Here is a 24,013-nt window from a genome sequence, read left to right as displayed (position 1 = left end):
CTGTTTTTTGCAATCGGGAAGGAGATACAAGCTCCCGACTGCTCTGAACTCGTTTCTAGCAAGACTCTGGGGACCCAGACTCCTACGGGGAGAAGCTGGACTGTCTGGCATCAGGTCGGAAAGTGAGGGTGGCTTTCTTGCAGAGGTGCTCGCAGGAATCATTGTTTACTGCGCTGGGGCGAGGGATGCTGAGACGTGGAGATGCGGAGACACAGAGACAGCTGACTGGCAGCCATAGCTGTTTGCTACACCCTGGTGACTCCCTGAGACCCCGCCCCACCCAATTTACAAACCCACCCAGGCTGTGCGTAGCAGCTTTTGCATATGAATGGCCTTCCCTTTCGCACTTTAACCTAACAAATTGCAGCTGGGTCAGACTGCTCCAAAACTTCCAAACCCCAAACAAAGAGGAGAAATCTGCAGATCTCGCTGTAGCTTCTGCTGGGTGGCCTCAGGCAGTAGCTGACTTGCACCTCCTTGGACATTCAGGAGCCAGTGTACCTAGTGGTCAGTGTGAGACTATACCAGATTTCAACCCCTCACATCCATAAGTGACACACTCAAGAGGCAGACTCAGTGAGCACCAAAGCCCCACTGAAGCAAGTCCTGCCTCATAAGGGTGTTTCCAGCACAGCACTTCTTCCATTATAGACACAACAGGTCCTCACAGCCAATTGGCCTGGAGGTCAATTCCTCCCAGTGTACCAACAGCAATCAAGGCTTAACTACAAGACTGTGCACCCAGCCCACAAAGGGGTGCACCAAGAGTGTCCACCTCAGGTGATTTGGGAGGCTGAGCCACTGGGCCCTATATGACACCTACCACACAAAGCCACTCCATCAACAAAGGGAAGCAGCCAAAATGCGGAGACAAAGAAACATGTCATGAATGAAAGAAATGGAGAAAAGCAAACTACTGGATATAGAGTTCAAAAACACAGTTATAAGGTTACTCAAGAATCTTCTAGAAACCTCCAAGAAACTTAGTGAGACCTTCAAGGATCTTAATGAGAATGCCAAAAAAATGGAAAAGGACCAGTCAGAAATTAAGCATACACTGTCTGAAATAAAGAATAATATACAGAAATTCAACAGTAGACTAGAGGACCCCAAGAATAAAACCAAAGATTTGAAATATGAGGAAGCAAAAAACAACCAAGCAGAAAAACAAAAAGAAAAAATAATCCAAAAATATGAAGATAGTGTAAGGAGCCTCTGGGACAACTTCAAGTGTACCAACATCCGAATTATGGGGGTGCCAGAAGAAGAGAGCAAAATATTGAAAACCTATTAGAAGAAATAACGACAGAAAATTTTCCCTACCTGGTTAAAGAAATAGACTTACAAGTCCAGGAAACGCAGAGAACCCCTAACAAGAGGAATCCAAAGAGGACCATACCAAGACACATCATAATTAAAATGCCAAGGGCAAAAGACAAAGAGAAAATCTTGAAAGCAGCAAGAGAAAAACAGTTAATTACCTACAAGGGAGTACCCATACAACTGTCAGCTGATTTCTCAACAGAAACTATGCAGGCCAGACGGGAGTGGCAAGAAATATTTAAAGTGATGAACAGCAAGAACCTAAAACCAAGATTACTCTACCCAGCAAAGTTATCATTCAGAATTGAAGGTCAGATAAAGAGCTTCACAGACAAGAAAAAGCTAAAGGAGTTCATCACCACCAAACCAGGATTATATGAAATGCTGAAGGGTGTTCTTTAAGAAGAGGAAGAAGAAGAAAAAGGTAAAGATAAAAATTATGAACAACAAAGTGACAACAAATACATATCTATCAACAAGTGAATCTAAAAATCAAGTGAATAAAAAATCTGATGAATAGAATAAACTAGTGAATATAATAGAATCAGAGGCATAGAAAGGGAGTGGACTGACAATTCTCGGGGGGAAGGGGATATGAGGGGTGCAGGAAGAGACTGGACAAAAATCTTACACCTATGGTAAGGACAGTGGTAGGGGTTAAGAACATGGGGTGGGAGTAAGAAAATTGGGTGGAGGGGAGCTATGGGGGGAAAAAGAGGAACAATTGTAATAATCTGAATAAAGATTTATTAAAAAAAAACTCACAGATACTATGTCTCTGTACAATAACTCTATTGAAAAAAGGAAATGTAAATCTAACAGAATCTGCTCTTGGTAAACCTATGCAGCCTCTCCCTTCTTTCTTCTCTATACTTAAAACAATATGCATTCAACAATTATGATTTGCTTTCTTCTCAGGAGAAATCAACTCACCAACTCTATAATTTCTAGAATCTTCCTTCCCCCTTCAAGCAATCCTAGAGAATGGAAAAATTGCTTAAATATCGTTCAAATTTTCTAAGCACATGACCTCATTTGCTTTAAAATCAGAGGTTGCATCTCAAACACCTACAGGCCCCCAGTGGGCAACAGAAATGAGAGAAGTGGAGCAGGTCATGCCAGAGGTAAAAAGAAACATAAACCCAGACTACAGGGGCCATAATTAGCTTAATTAGCTCCTCCCACACTGCTGCCAGAGGAGTGCAATCAGTGTTCCAGAGCTTCCAATTTTTAAGGACAATCTGTAACAAAACATATTGAAATGTGAAACCACCTTATTTTTGTGTTAATTACCTTAAAATACTCTCCCATTGGGCCAAAGCATATCATTGGGCTGATTCAGTACACAGGAGTCCAGTCTTAACCCCTTACTCTAAGCTAAGAAATCGATGTAGGTATCTGTTTAAAAGAAGAGGTATGGGGGAAGGGGAGTGAGGAGCTAAAACATCAAATTCAGGGGCTTCAATCCTGTCTTAAAATGTTTCTTTTGTTTTTCTCTCCAATCTAAATCATTAACCTCCTTAACCTAAAACACAAAAAGGTGATTACAAAACTACAAAGGATGGAGGGAAAAATGCAACAATTACCCTCGAGGAATCACCTTCACCCATTCTTTTGTTCCTGCTATAAACATACAACTGCAAAAAGGACTCAGATTTTCACTCTTGGACTTTTCACGTAAGAACCCCAAGGGCATATTCTTCCTTGGATATGTGACTCCTCTCTCTCTGTCCACTTTCAAAAATCTGAAGTATTTCATCAAGCCCTGTCCCTCACTCTCCTCTCTATCCCAGATAGGACACAGATCACAAATAATCTCAATGTGCAAAATTGTTCAAATTTCGGAATTGCAGTCAAAGTAATCTTGCTAACCTTTTCTCAGAATTTTTAAATTGTTGTGTTGACTGGATGCACTCACACCCAAGCCATTGTTTGTTATAATTTCTTGGCATTTTGAAACATTCCTGAAAAACTAGAAAAATCATTCCCTAATTTCTAGGGCTTAAAATACTTAAGGCAGTCAAATTCCATTCGTAATAAATTAACAACACCTAACTTTTAAGTGCTTTATGCTTCCTGGCATAACAGAGGTATGATCCCTATGTTCTATGGAAGGAGTGTTCAATCCACGCCAGAATTATTTCATAACACACTCATAGTGAAGGCAACCAAAATATTCTACTTCAAGCATGTCAAATTCAAAGGCTAACACGGGCCAAATAAACCTTGTTTAAGTTTATGTGGGCCGTTAAAAAACAAAAGCTTCAATTTTCATAGAAACATAGGTTTATTTCGAGAGACATGCTGAATGCAAAGGGCTGAAATAAATGAATAATCGTTAACATAGAATAATTGAATATTTTAACAAAAATTAGTTTTTCTTAAACATTAACTTACCAGACACTGAATAACTGCACAAAGTAATAAGCATAACACAAATAAACCTATTTATTTTGTTGTCTGAAAGCAAAATATTTCCTGTTGCGCACACCAAACGAGTCAGTCCAAGACTAATGATGTGGCAATCAGCTGCTAAAATATTCGCTGCTAGTATTAGTGGAGAGAAATGGTGCGCCTGCGTGTAAGGCGCATAAGGGAAATGAATGCAACATGATTATAGTAATCAGTCATTAGCGAACGTTGTTGTTATTAATAGCTAGAGGCCCGGTGCACGAAATTCATGCACGGGGGAGTCCCTCAGCCCAGCCTGCACCCTTTCCAATCTGGGACCCCTCGGGGGATGTCCGACTGCTGGAATGGCCGACCCCCTCAGGGGTCAGGCCTAAACTGGCACTCGGACATCCCTCTCACAATCCGGGACCACTGGCTCCTAACTGCTCGCCTGCCTGCCAGCCTGATCGCCCCCTAACCGCTCCCCTGCCAGCCTGGTTGATGCCTAACAGCTCTCCTGCCATCCTGATCACCCACAACTGCCCTCCCCTCCCACAACCTACCTCCTCCACTGGGCCCCACCTCCACTGTGAGCAGGCCATCTTGTGATGACATTAGGGCGTGTTGCGTGAAGGTGTGACAACCACTTAGGCTATTATTAGTATAGATTATGTATAACAGGATATTGTAAAAATTAAGTTACTAAATTTTTATTAAAACGTTTCTTACATACCGTTATATTGGTGGGCCGAATGCAGCCTGCGAGTTTGACATGCTTGTTCTACTTTGTACTAAAATCCAAATCAGGTTAGACAAACAGCCTTTCAAGTCACGGTGTCAGAATCCAGAAGCACCTAAATAAGTAGTTAGAATCCAGTGTCCAATTAAAAATATTCTTGCCCTACCCAGGTGGCTCAGTTGTTTAGGGCATGTTCCGTGCACCAAAAGGTTGCGGATTCGATCACCGGTTCTCTCACATCGATGTTTCTCTTTCTCTCTCTCTCTCTCTCATCAGTAAACATGTCCTCAGGTGAGGACTTAAATATATATATTCATTCCTAACTTCTCTTGTTCTAGAAAACCATGTTAGAAGCACTGAGATTGTTTGATGTGTCTCTATTATAGCAGTTCCACTTGTAATGCCTTTGTTTTAGTTCAGTACAGAGTAGTTAATAAGATACTATACAATGAAACCAAGGCCAGGCATTTCTTAAGTTTATTGGAGAATTCTTAGGTGGAAGGGGAAAAATCACAGACTTAAACAATTGATGAAAGATAAAAGAACAACTGCGAATTATTACAAAAGTAATTTCTGAAATGTTTATTTTGAACCACTGCTGAAACAAAATTTTAGTGCATCCTAAAGTTCATATTTCGGTAAATGAACATATTAAATTACTGAAAAGCAGAAAGAAGTTACTGTTATACAATACAAGGTCTTAATATAGTAATTCAGCACAGTCAAATAAACAACTACAATTACTTAAAGCTGCTTTTGCTATATATCTGATATATTAAATAAGAATGTGAATTACTTTTAACACTGCACAAATAACCAAAGATAGCAAATCCAGCAATATTAAACCTGATATTAAATAGTATTCAAACATTACAACAAAAATACAACAATGAACTTCTACAACTACAATTCTACCCTTGTGAAAGGAATGTACATGGATGGTAAAAATAAATAAATAAATAAAGTGACAAGAGTGACTAACACTGTATCTGCTTCTTCAGAGCAGAAATAGTGAGTAACTGCATACAGAGCCTTTTGTTACAAATGAGAAAAAAATGTATTTCACTTTAGTACAATTTTATAATTCCCATTGAAGCTCTAACTCTTTTGGGCTGCTGACAGGTGGATAGGGTTTTAAATGAAAGTATTTTCCCTACAGTTTGAGTATGGATGTGTCATTTTTAAAAAATTCGTTGGAAAGTTTCCATTGAAAAATATAACATTTAAGCAATATACTGATGGGAAATTGATAACATTTACTTGTGGAAGAATAATATTAGCTAAATAATTAACTAAGAAAACATCTGGGTCTGGACTCTGATGATGACTCAAGTTTGCCTCTGGGGAATGTGCACAAATGTCAAAGTCATTGGGTAAACCACCTTTCATTTCATATAGGGTGCATTTAGTAAGTAATCAAACTCTCTTATCAACAATATAAACCACTTACTTAAGCATAGTATTGTGCATAGTATAAGTGAAACATTTTTCAAAGTATAAAGATGTCATCACATATATTCACTGAGTGAATACTTTCAAAGGTTTTATTCCATTAAATTGTATCAAACCATCCAACAGACACTGTAATTTTCTTCTGATTTATAAATGAATCATTTCTTTTGTATAAATCTGTACATATTTTCAAAATCAACATTAATAATACCTAAAAATTTAAACTTAGCTTGAGAAAAGACTATGAAAGACTTGCCACATTTCAATCTAAAATAATGTTCTAAAAACCCTTTATCAGAGGCCTCATTCACTTTCTTTTCACAGATCCTTCAATGACTCTAAATGTGATAAAGAAAATTCAACTCAATGCACATCACAATTTTAACAGTTCTGAATAAGCTATTTCATAAGAGCCAAAATCTACAGAATGGCATTAATACAATATTATAATATAAATATGTCAAGTAGATTTGTATTAAAATAAGACAGAGTTGTCTTCAAAAAACAGAGCTGTTCTGAAGACTGAGCAATCAAAGGGATCTAGAATGTCTTTGGAAAAATCACAAAGTGCCTTCAAAGAAAGTAAATTTAGACTGTACTTGATAAAAATACTGCTCTAAACACAAATGTTTTCTAAGTAAGGAGGCTTCTTTTCACATCTGCCAATACTTAACATTTTCTCTATGCCCCTGCACTGAACTGATACAAGTGTGGACTTCTCTATGATTATTACTAGGCATGCCAATACCTAATGACTGGGCTGACATAAGTGGAGGCTAACTAAGAGAACTCGGAAAACAGCACAGCTCCATAAAACTGCAAAGGAGAAAAGAAGTTGAGGAAAATCTTACCTCAAAATGACTACTGCCACAAGAAATAAACATAAACATTTTCAAGCACAAAATTTTACAAAAGTAATATATTGTCACTTTAGGTTAAAAGAAATTCAGAACTCAGTTTGCTGTTAATCAAACCCATAGATACACTGAAATTTCTAAACACAATGACAGTTATACATTTGTAAAAATTCAATCCAAACTTAATAATCAGTTAACACATGTTATAATTAACAACACAGTTCCTAACATTTAAAAACCCAGTCTAGTGCTGCTGTATCTCAAGTTCGAAGAAGCTAAAGACAGAAACAATTCTGGTTATATACATTTCCTACATCTCTCCACCTTAAAAAATACTTAAAGAAACTTGAGGAACTTTTATTTTCAAGGCCTGCTCTTTATCTTAAATTGAGAAAAACCAAAGTTTGCAATATAACCTCAAAATATTTAAATAGCTCTTGGCATTTTCTTAAAAAGCAAATTTGACTCTTTTATTATAAAATACATTTCTCTACCATAATTATTAATTCAAATTAACGTTAAGTACCCCTATTCCTTGTCCCATGGCAGGTGCTATGGCTTCTACACTATGTGCAACTTCCAAAAAAGTCAGTGCTCAAAAAAAAAAAAAAAAAATGTATTAAAGCTGAACCAAAGCCCCAAGAAAAAAGTGATTTATTCTGGATTACAAAATCCACTCATAGAAAAACCAAAAAATTCACACACGCACACCCTCCAATACAAAACCAAGACACAATCTTGGTCTTCTAGGCAAATCAACTCACAGTTTCTAAAGCTAAAGCAGTAGGAAATGTAGAGCCCAAAAGGATCATGTCAGAGGTCTTTACAAAATAGTGCAGATAGATTTTATCAGGGAGGATCCTTTTTTCCCCTAGAAAAAAACAACTTATCCTTGCTCAAGAGGAGAGGTTTTCAAAAATTCAAGAGTGAAAATCATTATTGGGCTTCTCTAAATGCATTTCCCTATTAACATTAATTTTTAAAATTTCAACATGTTTTTCAACTTTATTTTAATTTATAGGATAAGTTGGGGACCCCAAATAGTCAAAAAAAGAAATAAAATTTTTTGCTGCACAATCTTTATAGACATTTTATTTTAAAGCACCTTTTTAATATCAATGGTGAATTTCTAACCAAGAAAATATTAAAATAAAAGAGGGCACAAACCTCTAGCAAGGTTAAAGTATTCCTTTACACACACTCTCTCACTCTCTCTCTCTCTCTCTCTCTCTCTCTCACACACACACACACACACACACACACACACACACACACACACTCACTTTCCTGCCAGAACGATTGGAAGTAATGTACTTTGATGAAAGGTTGAGGAAACTATCATTTACAGTATTAACAGAAACCTAAAATATTAATGTTCCTAAGGATTTAAATAATTTGAGGAATTCAAAAACCTACCAATAGCTGAGCTTTCAAAATAAAATTGACTTTTAAAAATGAGTCCAAAACTACCAGAAAAAAATCAGCTCCAATGCTATTTTTTTTATGTCAAATTAGTTATTAATAGGATACCACTTGTTTACAAAGGAGCAAATTCTAACTCTTTATCCCTGGAACCTATCCTTAGCTACCTCAGTGCAGTTTCTAGCAGCACAGTTTGGATGTAAAAAGAATGACATCGATGTCCCTGAAAACCTCATGGTTACACCTTCCTTCAAATACGTTCTTAAGGTTTTAACATATTACACATGTGTTTAGAAGAATGAAGATAATATTTGACAGAGATTACAAAAGTATGAACTATATACAGTATGTGATGACACAGGAGCTTAAAAAGCTATATTTACTTTCCCCCAATTCACTTTAAATGTTAATATTCACTATTCAACTTTTATCCTATGTGTCTATCTGTTTCTTCCTCTCCTAAAACAAATAATAAACATATACTGGTTTGGAATCTGTTCTATGCGTTTTCCAAGAGCCAGTCATACAGTGACTTGCATTTCTCCTCACTGGAAGTCTTTTCCACCACCTCATAGTAGTTAAGCACAGCCTGCAGGAGGTCTCCCACTTTCCATCCTTTTTCTTGTAACTGTTTTGAAAGCTAATAAGACAGAAAGATATATCAAACATTAGCCAAAAATAATTTTATAACAATAAAGTTTTCATTTTTATTAACATCAGCGAAATCTAAGAATCCTGCTGTTTGTAATAAAATATTGTTTCCCAGTTATAACCAAGTTTTCTCCCTAACCACCACTTTACACAAATTAAACATTTTCCTTTCCTGCCCTTTATAAACACATCTCCTCCACAGAATGACACTTTGGCATTGCTGGAGACAGAACTCCAATAACCTCACCAAGAGAATATCCTGTGTGGGAGTATAGTGCTACATTTCTACAGGAAATTCTTAACCTAACTAAATACTCTTAACCTAACTAAATACATCTGCCACACCCTCTAGCAGAAACATAAAATAATAAAGACAATGTCAAGCTTAATAAAAGGATGTGGATTTTCCTTCCACAACATATAGTGTGGTGTGTGTTTTTGGAATACACTCTGTAGCCTCAAAGGAAACATGGTTTTCTAAGTTAAGAAATGTTAATGTTTCAAAAAACCCCAAAAAGTAAAATATTGTAGTCATCATTTCATAATACAGTATATATGATGTTGTGTACCTGAAACGAATATAATATTATATAAGCAATTACACCTAAATAAAAAAAATGTAAGTAGCTCTGGCCAGTGTCTCTGTTGATTGGAGCGTCATTATGTACACCAAAAGGTTTAGGGTTCAATTCCCAGTCAGGATGCATATGGGAGGCACCAATGGATGTTTTCCCCTCTCTCTCTTTCATTCTCTCTCTTCCTCTTGCTCTCTTGATTAAAATCAATAAACACATCTTCTAATGAGGATTTTTAAAAAGATAATACATACAGTTAAGTTTAAATAAAACTCTATTATCACCAATCAGAACATCTTCACTCATTTTTTTCTATTTAGTTCTGTAAAAACTACTTTGATTTTTGTAATGTAAATATGCTTAGCCTTTTAAAAAATAGCTTTTGAATTATACTCAATAAAAATATAATTCACATACCACACAATTCACTCTTTTAAAAGTGTACCTGTTGATGGTTTTTATTATTATTTCCTGAGTTGAATGCAACCATCACCACAACCAATGTGAGGACATTTTATCACACCACAAGGAAAGCCCTACACATTGGTAATCACTTCCCATTTCTCTCAACCCCCTCAACTCTAGAGAATCACTAATCTACTTTCTGTCTCTATTTGTCTATTTTGGCCATTCTAATAGAGGGAATATGCTAACTGACCATCATGCCCTCACAAAATGGTGGCACCCACAGCCAATAAGGAGGAAATGTGCTAATTAACTGCCACGCCCTCAAATATGGTGGCACCCACTGCCACAAGATGGCAGCACCCAGTCCCCTCAGCCCCGCCAGGATGGCAGGCACACAGCATGGCCAGGCCTGCCCTCAGGCAGTCCGGCTGCTCCGCACACCTGGCTCCAGAGTCCCCCAGTCCCCTCAGCCCCCCAGCCACCCAGGGCCAGCCCAAGGCGCAGGCAAGCCTTGGATGGTGGCTACCCAGCTGCCCAGGGCCGCCCAAGGCTCAGGTAACCAGGGCCGCCCAAGGCTTGCGCTGCCAGCAGTGGCAGTAGCAGAGGTGTGATGGGGGCGTCACCTTCCCCTGATGGCCGGGTCACCTTCCACCTGAGGGCTCCTGGACTGTGAAAGGGGGCAGGCCGGGCTGAGGGACCCTCCTGCCACCAGTGCATGAATTTTCATGCTCCGGGCCTCTAGTTTCATATAACTGAAGTCATTTATATGAAACTAGAGGCCCGGTGCACGAAATTCATGCATGGGGGAGGAGGGTGTCCCTCACCCAGCCTGCACCCTCTCCAATCTGGGACACCTCGAGGGATGTCCGACTGCCCTTTTAAGCCCGATCCCTCTCACAATCCAGGACTGCTGGCTCCCAAATGCTTGCCTGCCTTCCTGATTGCCCCTAACTTCTTCTGCCTGCCAGCCTGATCACCCCCTAACCACTCCCCTGCCAGCCTGATTGATGCCTAACTGCTCCCCTGCCAGCCTGTTTGCCCCTAACTGCCCTCCCCTGCAGGCCTGGTCACCCCTAACTGCCCTCCCCTGCAGGCCTGGTCACCCCCAACTGCTCTCCCCTGCAGGCCTGGGTCCCTCCCAACTGCCTTTCCCTGCAGGTCTGGTCGCCCCCAACTTCCCTCCTCTGCCGGCTTGGTCACCCCTAACTGCCCTCCCTTGCAGGCCTGGTCCCTCCCACCTGCCCTCCCCTGCTGGCCTGATCGCCCCCAACTGCCCTCCCTTGCAGGCCTGGTCCCTCCCACCTGCCCTCCCCTGCAGTCTTGATCGCCCCCAACTGCCCTCCACTGCAGGCCTGGTCCCTCCCAACTGCCCTCCCCTGCTGGCCATCTTGTGGTGGCCATCTTGTGTCCACATGGGGGCAGGATCTTTGACCACATGGGGGCAGCCATCTTGTGTGTTGGAGTGATGGTCAATCTGCATATTACTCTTTTATTAGATAGGATTATTATTTATATCACATGATCTATTATGACCAGCTTCTTTCACTTAGCACAATAATTTCAAGGTTCCTCCATGGTGCAGCATGTATCTACTTCATTCCTTTTTATTGATGGATTATGTTCCATTGCATGGATATGCCGTATTTTATTTATCCATTCATTAGTTAATAGATACTAAAGATGTTTCCACTGTTGATCTATTATGAATAATGTTGCAATGGACAACATTTATATACTTGGGAGTGGAATTGCTGTGTTATACAATAATGTTACGTTTAACTTTTTTTTTCTATGTTTAACTTTTTGAGGAACTGGCAGAATATTTTCTGAGGTTACATAGGGACAAGGTCCCTTAACTCAAGCGCTATCACACTCAGCTCTGCTGCTGGCCTTTCTTAGCCCTCAGTTTATCTAAGACTAAATGACTTGAATATGTTTGCTCCCTAAGGTCTTTTCTAACACTTTTCCTACCCATTCTTTCTTCTTGACAGTTTATTTCCTGAGCATCGCTTTCTGTCTTATTTCTCCCTTTGCCCAAAAACAGAGACCTAAACTGAAAAACGAAAATAAAATCAAAATATCTAAGTAAAAACAAACAACAAAAAAAACAGTATTTTTTCAAAATATCTTTTTCACATACTTCTTCCAACAATACTTTTGTAAATTCTGAACCAGGAATCACGAGAAACTGGACAGTTCCTTTTTTATTATTGAGCAATTTACATTGGTTATTCATTAGACTATTCTATACCTTACAATTAAATTAAACCAAAGTTCTGATAAGAAACATTCTGAGCCCAAAACCCTAAGAATCTAAACTGAAAAAAAAATTTTAATGAAAATACAGATGTTTATTGCAATAACATACCATTATATTTCTTTAGCAAATATGCTCATTATTTTTTGGATACTTGAGATAAAAGAACTGTGGTAATGATTCCCAAATGCTGGTTTGTGCAGTAAACTGAAAATCTTGACTAACAAGGTGCTTGGTATACAGTACATTCTCAATAAAAAATATCCTATTAGTGCATCAAATCTGAATGTTTTATTAGAAGCTTATTAAACAGGTCCATTGTCCCTTATTAGAATTTAAACTTCTATTGACTTTTGATTTTGCTAGCTCCTCACACTAATGAAACTGGATTAACAGAGAAAGAGACAAACGAAGTACTAGGCACAATTATAAATCAATTAAATACAAAGAAAAACTCAATCTTTTCATAGAAACACCTGAAATGTTTATTAATGGCACCTAACTTTGAGAACTTAGGATGTACCAGGCACTAGATTAAGCATTTTTTATAGTATTATATTGAATCCTCACAAACCTCTGTAAATTCTATACTCACTTATACAGTGCAGATAGGAAATTGGTGAACTTGCCCAAGGTTACATGTACGCTAGAGAGTAGCAGGGCTGATATATGAGCCCAACTATCAGACTCTATTGCCTACATATTTAATCACTCTACTATCAATGAGTTATCTTATTAACCAGTTGACACAGAACATGATGTACTAAATGTATCCTCACAACCACCCTGTAAGGCAGATACTTACTTGTATAAACTCCTTCTTTGCAGAGTCATGAAAAGAAAGTTCTGCAACTTCAGCCTCAGAGGCCACGAGCCACTGAAGAATAATCCTTAACTGAGGGTCTACTGTGCATGGTTCCATGTCAATATTCATTATTAGCAGAGTCCTTCCATCTTGCCCCAAACCTAATATTTAAACAATATAAAGTGAAATGCATCAATTCAACTCTCAATACTCTGGTTTCCAAGGGTATGTAAATATTTGCCACGTCTTAAGATTCCAATGAATGCTTGGAAAAATTCATCCTTTCTTAACCACACCAAAACATCAATTAAAATGTTTCTTTGAAAGGGCAAAATAATATAAAACAAAGGGATAACTTTGATCACCTACTGATAGCACAGTACTGAAGTATCACACATGCCATCATTTGTGTCAAAATATGATCCACAGGTAAAGGGAGAGAAAATGAAACTATAAAGCAAGATTACAATCAAAATACAGATGAAACACACAAATAAAAACCTCAAATAAACACATTAAATGGACTTTAAGAAAGCTTTCTGAACTAAGAGAAATAGCAGAAGCAACTACTTATACAGCATACATTAAAGTACTATTCTAAGCTGTTTAGATATGCAAAGTCCTATAATCCAAAACCATCTATGATGTATAAACTATTATCATCTCCATTTTACAGGTAAGGTATCAGAGGCAGAGAGAGATCCAGAGTCTCAGAGTCAGGAAGTGGCTGAGGAAGGATATGAACACAAGCAATCTGGCTCCATGCTCTTAATGTAAAAATGTTACATACAACCACTTTAATCCCAAAAGCAAGACAAGGGAATTTTCTGGCACACCGCTATTATAAATAAAATATTGCTCTCACGTTTATTTTTTTTAAATGAAAGTTATGTTTTCACCCTGGCCAGGTGGTTCAGTTGGTTGGAGCATCTTCCTGTGCAACAATAAGATTATGGGTTTGATTCCCAGTCAGGCACATATCTAGGTTGCAGGTTCAATCCCTGGTCAGGGCACATATGAGGCAACTGACTGATGTTTCTTTCTCACATCGATGTCTCTCTCCACCCACAACCCCCCCCCCCTTTTCCTTTCTCTCTAGAATCAATGAAAATCATATCTTCAGCTAAGGATTTAAAAAGTAAAATAAAACCAATGTAAAAAAAACATATTCTCGGGTGATTAAAAAAATAAAATAAAATTGTGTTTTCAATGTAAACTAAGATAAATCTCTGTTGACTGTAAAAGTAATGACTTAACACTCCTGTTTAAGTTAGGATGGCTGGAAAATAAGCAGAGCTATGACATGGGCCATCCCACACAAAAGGTGAACAGTACAGCCTGCTGGCAGACATGGTACCAAATTGTACCAGTAATGGAAATTTGTTGGTTAATGTCCCTCATTCATTTTTATAGTTTGCATTCTAGACCACTACTAATTATTTTTAGGATATGTGTAGGTCCCTAATTTTTTCATTTAAAAAGCTGGTCTGGCCCTAGCCAGTGGTTAGAGCGTTGGCCTGTGAATTGAAGAGTTGTGGGTTCGATTCAGGTTAACGGAATGTATCTCAGTTGCAGACTCGATCCTGGTCTCAGCAGGGGCATGTGCAAGAGACAACCAATCAGTATGTCTCTTTCACATCAATGTTTCTCTCTCTTCTCTTACGCTCCCTTCCACTCTCTCTAAACATCAATGGAAAATTTACCTTAAGGATTAACTTAAAAATAATAATTAAAAAAATTAAAAAGCTGGTCCACATTATTCTCTTAAAATAAATGTACTGTTTTGCCCTCCTCTCTTACCATTAACTTTCAATCAAAAAGGGGTTTTGGTGCACTATCGTATTAAATATGGTCTCTGGGCCATTTTGTAATTCCTGCAGGGGTCAGGGGGTAGAAAGCTGTCACCCCAAGGCTTCTCTGTACTATTGGCTTTTTCAGTTCAGAACTCCTGGTTGCCTCACCTACGAGTGACCTTTGTCTTTAGAGAAGGTACTAAACCAGGGGTGGGCAAACTTTTTGACTCGAGGGCCACAATGGGTTCTTAAACTGGACCGGAGGGCCGGAACAAAAGCATGGATGGAGTGTTTGTGTGAACTAATATAAATTCAAAGTAAACATCATTACATAAAATGGTACGGTCTTTTTTTTTTATTTCAATAGTTTTATTCATTTCAAACATTTTAACAAGAAGAATGTAAACACTAATTATTATAATTTGAAACTTCAAAAAATGGAGGAATCATAGCACAATAACATACCTTATATTGAAGATGGCAAAGGCAAAATAAAATTGCCTAACAAAGGAAAGGTACAAAAGCCTTTCAAATTAAACTTAAATATAATAAAATAATTTAAAACTAAAACAAATAGAAAAGAACAAAATGTGTAAACAGTAAATTAAACATTTTCTTTAGTGCAACTTCCAAATTATGCCCGGGACGTAGATGTAGATGGCAATGTAGACTGGGTTGAAAGGTTTTTGGTCTTTAAAACATCAACTTCAGTGGGAACAGTGTTGTTGGTCTCCTTTTTAGCTAATGCTCTGATACTGTGCTCTCCAGGGGCGTGTCTCCCTACATCACCATGATAACGTGTCTACGCATTCCCCGGGTGATGTCGGGGGACACGTCCGCGGGCATTACAAGGAGCCTCTGGAAGATTGAGAGGTTGTTCCTTCTACTGAATGGGCGGATATAAATCCGCCACTCAGAAGAAGGAGCTGCGGCCATGTTTCCCGACGTTGCCATGTTAACACTGCTGCTGGTGAAGGAGCGGAGGGGAGAGCAAGAGAACCCTCTGCTCTTTCGGCTCCGCGGGCCAGATAGAACAGCCAAACGGGCCGGATCCGGCCCGCGGGCCGTAGTTTGCCTACGGCTGTACTAAACACTAGTGAAAAGAGAAGGGATTGACATCCTAAACTACAAACAACCAACAACAAAAATTTTAAGGGTTGTTTCCTTAGAATTTCTATAATTTTGAATCTTTCTATAAATCTACATCAATCTATCTCCTAATTTACCAATTTCTAATTTAAAATTTTTTTAAGTTGGCTACAATCCTATCTAATTAAAGAGAAACATGCAAATTGACTATACCTCTGCTATGCCAAGCCATGCCCACCAGCCAATCAGGAGCAAGTATGCAAATTAACCCAACAAATATGGCGGCAGCAATGGAGCTGCAGCAAGCAGGAGGCTTGGGTTGCCCCCAGCGATGGAGGAAGCCAAGCTTCCCACCCACCCTGGCCTCCCCTCAAGGCTACAAAGTTTCAATTATAGAAGACTAGAGGCCCAGTGCATGAAATTCGTGCACGGGGGCAGGAGGCGATGTCCCTCAGCCCAGCCTGCACCCTCTCCAATTTGGGACCCCTAGAGGGATGTCCGACTGCCCGTTTAGGCACGATCCCTAAACGGGCAGTCGGACATCCCTCTCACAATCCAGGACTGCTGGCTCCCAAGTGCTTGCCTGCCTGCCTTCCTGATTGCCCCTAACTGCTTCTGCCTGCCAGCCTGATCACCCCTAACCACTCCCCTGCCAGCCTGTTTGCCCCTAACTGCCCTCCCCTGCAGGCCTGGTCACCCCTAACAGCCCTCCCCTTCAGGCCTGGTCACCCCTAACTGCCCTCCCCTGCAGGCCTGGTCCCCCCCAACTGCTTTCCCCTGCAGGCCTGGGTCCCCCCCAACTGCCCTCCCCTGCAGGCCTGGTCACCCCCAACTTCCCACCTCTGCCGGCTTGGTCACCCCTAACTGCCCTCCCCTGCTGGCCTGATCGCCCACAACTGCCCTCCCTTGCAGGCCTGGTCCCTCCCAACTGCCCTCCCTTGCTGGCCATCTTGTGGTGGCCATCTTGTGTCCACATGGGGGCAGCCATCTTGTGTGTTGGAGTGATGGTCAATCTGCATATTATTCTTTTATTAGATAGGATAGAGGCCTGGTGCATGGCTGGGGTCCAGCTGGTTTGCCCTGACGGGTGTCCCGGATCAGGGTGGGGGTTCCCTTGGGGCGTGGGGCGGCCTGGGCAAGGGGCCTGTGGTGGTTTGCAGGCCGGCCACGACCCCTGGCGACCCAAGCGGAGGCCCTGGTATCTGGGACTTGTTTATCTTCTACAATTGAAACTTTGTAGCCTGGAGCGGAGCCAAACCTTCTGCTTGCTCCGTGGCAGCAGCCATTTTTTTTGGGATTTATGTATCTTCTATCATTGAAACTTTGTAGACTTAAGCGGAGGCCTGGGCCGGCCAGGGTGTGCGGAAAGCTTGGCTTCCTCCATCACCGGGGACAACCCTAGCCTCCTGCTCTTTCCAGCTCCGTGGCTGCTGCCATTTCTGTTTGGATTTATGTATCTTCTATCATTGAAACTTTGTAGCCTTGAGTGAAGGCCTAGGCCGGCAAGGGCAGGCGGAAAGCTTGGCTTCCTCCATTGCCGGGTAAACCCAAGCCTCCCTCCTGCTCTCTGTGGCCGTAGCCATCTTGGTTGGGTTTATTTGCATATTTGCTCCTGATTGGCTGGTGGGTGTGGCTTGTGGGTGTAGCTGAGTGATTGTTAATTTGCATATTACTTTTATTAGATAGGATAAATAAATCCCAGATACCAGAGCCTCCACTTGGATTGCCGGGGGGCGTGGCCAGCCTGCAAACCACCACAGGCCCCTCGCCCAGGCTGCCCCATGCCCCAAGGGAACCCCCACCCTGATCCAGGACACCCATCAGGGCAAACCAGCCAGCCCCCACCCGTGCACCAGGCCTCTATCCTATCTAATAAAAGAGTAATATGCAGATTGACCATCACTCCAACACACAAGATGGCTGCCCCCATGTGGTCAAAGATCCTGCCCCCATGTGGACACAAGATGGCCACCACAAGATGGCCAGCAGGGGAGGGCAGTTGGGAGGGACCAGGCCTGCAAGGGAGGGCAGTTGGGGGTGATGAGGCCTGCAGGGGAGGGCAGTTAGGGATGACCAGGCCTGCAGGGGAGGGCAGTTAGGGGCAATCAGGCTGGCAGGGGAGAAGTTAGGCATCAATCAGGCTGGCAGGGGAGTGGTTAGGGGGTGATCAGGCTGGCAGGCAGAAGCGGTTAGAGGCAATCAGCAAGGCAGGCAGGCGAGCAGTTGTGAGCCAGCAATCCTGGATTGTGATCAGGCCTAAATGGGCAGCCAGACATCCCACAAGGGGTCCCAGATTGGAGAGGGTGCAGGCTGGGCTGAGGGACCACCCCCCCACCCCCGTGCACAAATTTCGTGCACCGGGTCTATAGTTTTTTATATATTGAGAGATGACTATAATCACACAGCTGGATAACAACATATATTTTCAAATAATCTCTGATTTCTACATACTCACAAAAAAATCCTTAACAGCCTGCCTAGTGCCAAAAGTGAAAATTTCTAAATGAATTTTATAGATATTAACTTATATTTTCTTCTCTCTTAATCATTCCTCAGTCCAGTTAGCATTCATTACAGAAAATATTCACCACATGCATTTATCCCATGTATATAGCCTTTGGAATAACCTACTCATAGGTATTACTTGGGGAAAAGTATAAAACGTTTCTATATTAAAAAAATCAACACTTTAACAAAAATAAAGCTAATATTACTAACCTATCCATAACTCAAAAAGTACCACCCTACTTCTACTTTATATCTGATGGAAAAAACTTACTTCTAGAAGCCCTGTATGAAGAGAGTATCTACTTAGCAGAGGCGCTAGCACTCAAATAGAATAATCATCCTAGGTCTGAGGATTTTAGCTAAAAAATTGGTACATGACTTTACTAAACAAGAAAAGTACAATTGGTAATAAAACTGACTGGAAATTTAGGTGTTACAAAATACATTTCAAAAAATTCATTTTGGCAATTTTCTCTCTTCTAAAGAAATGATAACATAAAAAATCACTAGTTCACAAACAAGCACTGTATCTCAAACAGTATGAATATTTTTATGTTCCACCCTAGAAAAGACATAATTGGTATTTTCATAATTAAGGAAAAATAAGATTGGGGGGGGGAATTCAACAACCATCTAAATAAAATAAAAATTCAGCTTCACCCTAAGGTGGTTTGGCTCAGTGGATAGAGCATCGGCCTACAGACTGAAGGGCCCCAGGTTCAATTCCAGTCAAGGGTACATGCCCGGGTTGTGGGCTCGATCCCCAGTGGGGCGTGCAGGAGACAGCCAATCAATGATTCATCACTGATGTTTCTATCACTCTCTTCCCTCTCCCTTCCTCTCTGAAATCAATAAAAACATATACATTTAAAAAACATTCAGCTTCAACGTGAACCATTTTTAGATTCACTCAGACAGTCTAATATATTTGAATTAGGGGTTACAAATCATAGTCCAGAACTCCGTAACCAATTGTATCTGGTATTAACATATTCAGAACTATGTTCATTAAAGGAAGAACTGAGTATTTTCTTCAAATACATGTATGTGAGTGTAGGACTGGAATTTGGGCAGAAATGTGAAGAGTGAATATGATTTATGTGAGATTGTCATTAAACACTAATTCTAGAAGTTACTTGTTTGGAAGGAAAGAACTATGACATATGCTATAGTTATAATAAATAATATGAGTAAGGAATTTATATTTTGAAAAAGATAATTATATAGAGTTGATCATAAATTTCCCTTACAAGTAATTGAATCCTTCTTTTAAAGCAACTCAGTCTTTATATCAATGGGTACTTCATTAGTTTAGCAATCAAAAAATACAAATTTCTCAACAAAAGGCCTGACATTGGATAAATTAATTTAAGAATACCCTGATTTATAATGTAAATTAGAGGCCTGATGCATGAAGATTCGTGCAACAATGGGCCTTCCTTCTCCTGGCTGCCAACACCGCCTTCACTCAGGCCAGAACCGCCTTTTTGCTCTGGTCCGGAGCCGCCTTTCTGCCTTCTCACGCTGCCCAGAGGCCTGGAGCGGCTGGGGCGTGCAAAACGCCTGCATCGTTGACATGGCGACGATGCAAGTGTCCCGCCCTGCCCCCAGGTGCTCGGCACTGTGTATGCAAATTAACCCACCATCTTTGTTGGGTTAATTTGCATACTCACTCCTGATTGGCTGGTGTATGTCGCAAAGGTACAGTCAACTTGCATCTTACTCTTTTATTAGTGTAGATACCCTTATTTGTAATGGCCCAGAGCCTAAATGACAAAATGCACAAATACAAGAATTAAAGACTCTTCTAGAGAACCTTATAGATAAGCATGGCCCTGCCACTGTGGCTCAGTGGTTGAGTGTCAACCTATGAACCAGAGGTCATGGTTAGATTCCTGATCTGGGTGCATACCTGGGTTATGGGCTCAATCCCCAGTAGGGGGACATGCAGGAGGCAGCTGATCAGTAAATCTCTCTCATCATCCCTCTCTGAAATCAATAAAAACATATTAAAAATAAAACAAAACATGCAAACACTTTGAAAAACAAATTGTCAGTTACCTTCTATGTCATCCTCATGCTCTTCGTCTTTTTCATCTGGCCCATCACTTTTTGAATAAAAGAACAGAAGCAGTTAAACAAAAAAGCTTTAATAATGGTATTAAAACCAATTTTTGAAATGTGGTAAAGAATGAATGTTACAATATGATGTGTGATATTTAAAAAGGGGAGAAATGACAATAAAAAAGAAAGCTTTGCTTCTCACACCATTTCATGTTAAAATATAAATTGTAAATGATACCTAGATAAGTTATCGTAACCTAGAAGTTCTACCTGACCATGATATATAGAGCACCAAATAATTTCCTAATAAAATTTAATTTAAAATAATTTGAAGCCAAAATATTCTACTAATTTGGTTTTAGATAACACAGCATTTGAATATCATAGAATGCCACAAATAATTATTTATTAATGCTTCTGCTGATGCCGTTTATATATTTTTAACATAGTAAGAACACATTTTTCTTATGTATGAAATAAAACTATATACAAAAACAAACAAAAGACAAAACAAAACAAAACAAAAAAAACAAAACAAAAAAAAAACAAACAAAACCAGAAATCCTGTAGGAAGCAAGCTCTTTTTAATGAAATAATAATTGGTAGAATGAAAAATAGCAAGCAGAGCAATACATGCATAAAAGTAATACATTTTGCAATTAGATGTCAATCATATCTTAGCATAGTAGAATGTTTTCATTAGATGTAATTTATCAAGCAGAATCATGTCAAAAAATAGGAGAAAAGCAGCTTGATACATATTGGCATTGTAACCCACATTGTTTTAAGAATATGACATCATGCATTAGTGGTGAAAGACTCATCAGTTTTTAAGTTTCTGGACTAGACCAACCTGTCTGATGTTGGAAAGGATAAATTGTCCTCATACAAATCTCCTTCTAAACCAAGACTGCTCCAGCTACTGCTGTTACCATTACTGCCAGAGGAAGAAAAGAACAGAGCTGAACTAGAAAATGAATAGTAAAGACAATCGTGGTTTTCCTTGGAACAGCTTCGGTCAAGTGATAACTGTGGCTGTTCTGAAACTGCCACAAAGGAGTGCAGCATCCACAGGGGTCAAGAGGCCCACACTGCTACTGTAAAAGGTAACTGACAGCTTCAGAGATCTGGGCATTTTCCCACTTGTCCTCAAGAGATCATAAAAATTATTCTAAATGTATATTTATTTTACAGATTATAACAACAAAATGTCTTTAAAGACAGCAAATGAATGCATGAAGTTTTACAATTAAATTAAGTATATGTCAAGTTTTAAAAGCTAATACTCTTCAGTTTGGAATAAGTTTAAAAAATAAAAAACCACATGTTAACATTCTCTCAGGTCTTTAGATAGTGCAAACAGTGATAGACTTGGGGGGTGAGGGAGGTAGGCACCGAAACATAGTCCCAAAGAGACCTTTTCAACCACTTAGCAAAAACAAATTTTCTTATTATGTCATTATCTTCATTTCATATATTACATATAATTCAGTAGGTGGCAAATAACATACATGTTATTCAGAATATTGACTAACCAAGGCTTATTCAGTCAAGCATTTCACTTGTCTGGTTGGCCAGTCACTAATGCCAAACAGATAACAACTTATACTAAGCCAATCAAAAGAAGAAAGCAACTATATTCTAAAACTGCAGCAAAGCAATAAAAAACAAAAAGCAACTGTGTTCAGAAACAAAACTAAATTCAATCTTTCAGGTTAACACCTAAACATGCAATTTTTAAAATTCTAATCATTAAAATAATTAGTAAGCACATTAGTTTGCAGTGAAAGCAGCTATATTTCCCCATATTAGGCTAGGCAATTATAAAAGTTAATATTTACATAAACCAAAATTTTGGTTTTAAAAAATGAATTAACATTAAATAATTTCATAGGCATCAGTAAATGTTGACAAAGTTACTAGAAAAAGGAAGATTATTTAAAAGTTCTAAGTAGTTTCCAAACAATCTCGAATAATTTACATATCCATGTTTACCACTAACAAATTGTGACAAACTATAACGTATTAGAGAATAAAAGTTAAAATGGAGCAGTAGCTTTTCACATATATTCAAACAAACATAGCTCTATCAAAAAACTATTAAAACCAGAATCTTGGCCATGTAGTCTGTCCAACAAACCCAAACTGAGAAAATACAGAAACAGAGAGTGAACAGAGAGCTACTAGCCAGAGAAATTAATGACCTCAAACACTGTATTTACTTCTATTAACAGAATGGTTATCTAAACAAAAAAATGTACAAACTTCTTACCCATACACTAATGATTCCCTCATTTAAGAAAATCAATCATCTAAGTATTAGATGAACATGAAAATACCAGCTAAAATATTGTCGAACTCCCTCTATCTAACCTCATTCCCCCTTCCATGTTGCCCCTTGAAGTAAAGATTTGAAGTCAGTTATTTACAAAATGCCATTTAAAACTAGGATGGCCATGTATTTTTCACCTCACCAGGGCACTTCTGAAAATGAAAGACGTCACCAACAATAATTACACCAGAACAGAAGTAAACCAGGACTGTCCTGAGCAAACTGGGAGGAACGATCATCCTATGATAACCACACATAAAACAACTTCATTTCTTCACTTAAAAGTCTTTTCATTTCATTCCTAAAGACTGTCCTGCTTCCATCATTTTCTTTTATGTCTTTTCATGTTTCCTATGTTAAAGACAGGCATTTGCAAACCACTGGTAGTCGGGGTCAAAAATTCTTTACTATGGCTTCCAGCCACATCTCAAAAGTTATCTCAAAAATTTAGCAAGTCCAGCCCCATCTCTTACCTAAATCTACTACAACTTAACTTTTTTTAAAAATATATCTTTTTTTTAAAATATATCTTTATTGATTTCAGAGAGGAAGGAAGAGGGAAAGAGAGAGAGAAACATCAATGATGAGAGAGAACCACCGATAGGCTGCCTCCGGCACGTCCCCTAATGGGGATCAAGCCCGCAACCCAGGTATGTGCCCCCAACCGGAATCGAACCTGGGACCCTTCAGTTCACAGGCTGACACTCTATCCACTGAGCCAAACCAGCTAGGGCTACAACTTAACTTTTAAGAAATTCACAAACCAGCCCTGGACAGTTTTTCTCTGTGGTTAGAGTGTCAGCCTATGCACCAAAGGGTCAGGGGTCCTCAAACTTTATTTAAACAGGGGGCCAGTTCACTGTCCCTCAGACCGCTGGAGGGCCGACTATAGTTTAAAAAAAAAAACTATGAACAAATTCCTATGCGCACTGCAGGCCCGGGACGAGTCGGCTGCTAAGCAGGACAGGCAGCGGCACCCTGCGGGCCGGATAAATGTCCTCGGCGGGCCGCAGTTTGAGGACCCCTGTAAGGGTTCGATTCCTGGTCAAGGGCACGTACCTCGTACCACAGTTGCAGATTCGATCCCAGGACCCGGTCGGGGATCAAGCAGGAGGCAACCAATCAATGTGTCTCTCTCACATCAATGTTTTTCTCTGTCTCTGTCTCTCCCTTCCTTCCTCCTTCCTTTCTTCCACTCTGTTTAAAAATCAGTGCGGGGAAAGAAATTCACAAACTGCTGAAATACTTGAGATTCACTTACATAGAGCAGTTCTCTTTCTGATCTAATAATTATACATTCCTCCTAAACACTTGTGAAATTTTGAGATTATTGTTTCTTTTTTAACT

General features: G+C 39.6%; 1 protein-coding gene across 2 annotated transcripts in view; it reads right to left on the bottom strand.

Annotated features, from left to right (window-relative positions):
- Nucleotides 1-4,912: 4,912 nt before the first annotated feature.
- AKAP11 (A-kinase anchoring protein 11) overlaps nucleotides 4,913-24,013 on the bottom strand; it is a 64,561-nt gene continuing 45,460 nt past the window's right edge. For both annotated transcript variants that reach the window (XM_080659913.1, XM_080659912.1), the window contains exons 9-12: nucleotides 21,188-21,271; nucleotides 20,332-20,378; nucleotides 12,881-13,041; nucleotides 4,913-8,824 (exon numbers count right to left, since the gene is read on the bottom strand). In XM_080659913.1, coding sequence (XP_080516039.1) covers nucleotides 8,684-8,824; nucleotides 12,881-13,041; nucleotides 20,332-20,378; nucleotides 21,188-21,271 — 433 coding nt within the window. In that variant the 3' untranslated portion in view covers nucleotides 4,913-8,683. The remainder of the gene's footprint in view (nucleotides 8,825-12,880; nucleotides 13,042-20,331; nucleotides 20,379-21,187; nucleotides 21,272-24,013) is intronic.

Source organism: Plecotus auritus (genome assembly GCF_963455305.1).
Source record: "Plecotus auritus genome assembly, chromosome: 3".
In the NCBI taxonomy this organism is placed as follows: Eukaryota; Metazoa; Chordata; class Mammalia; order Chiroptera; family Vespertilionidae; genus Plecotus; species Plecotus auritus.
This window is presented reverse-complemented; position numbering and strand designations above follow the sequence as displayed.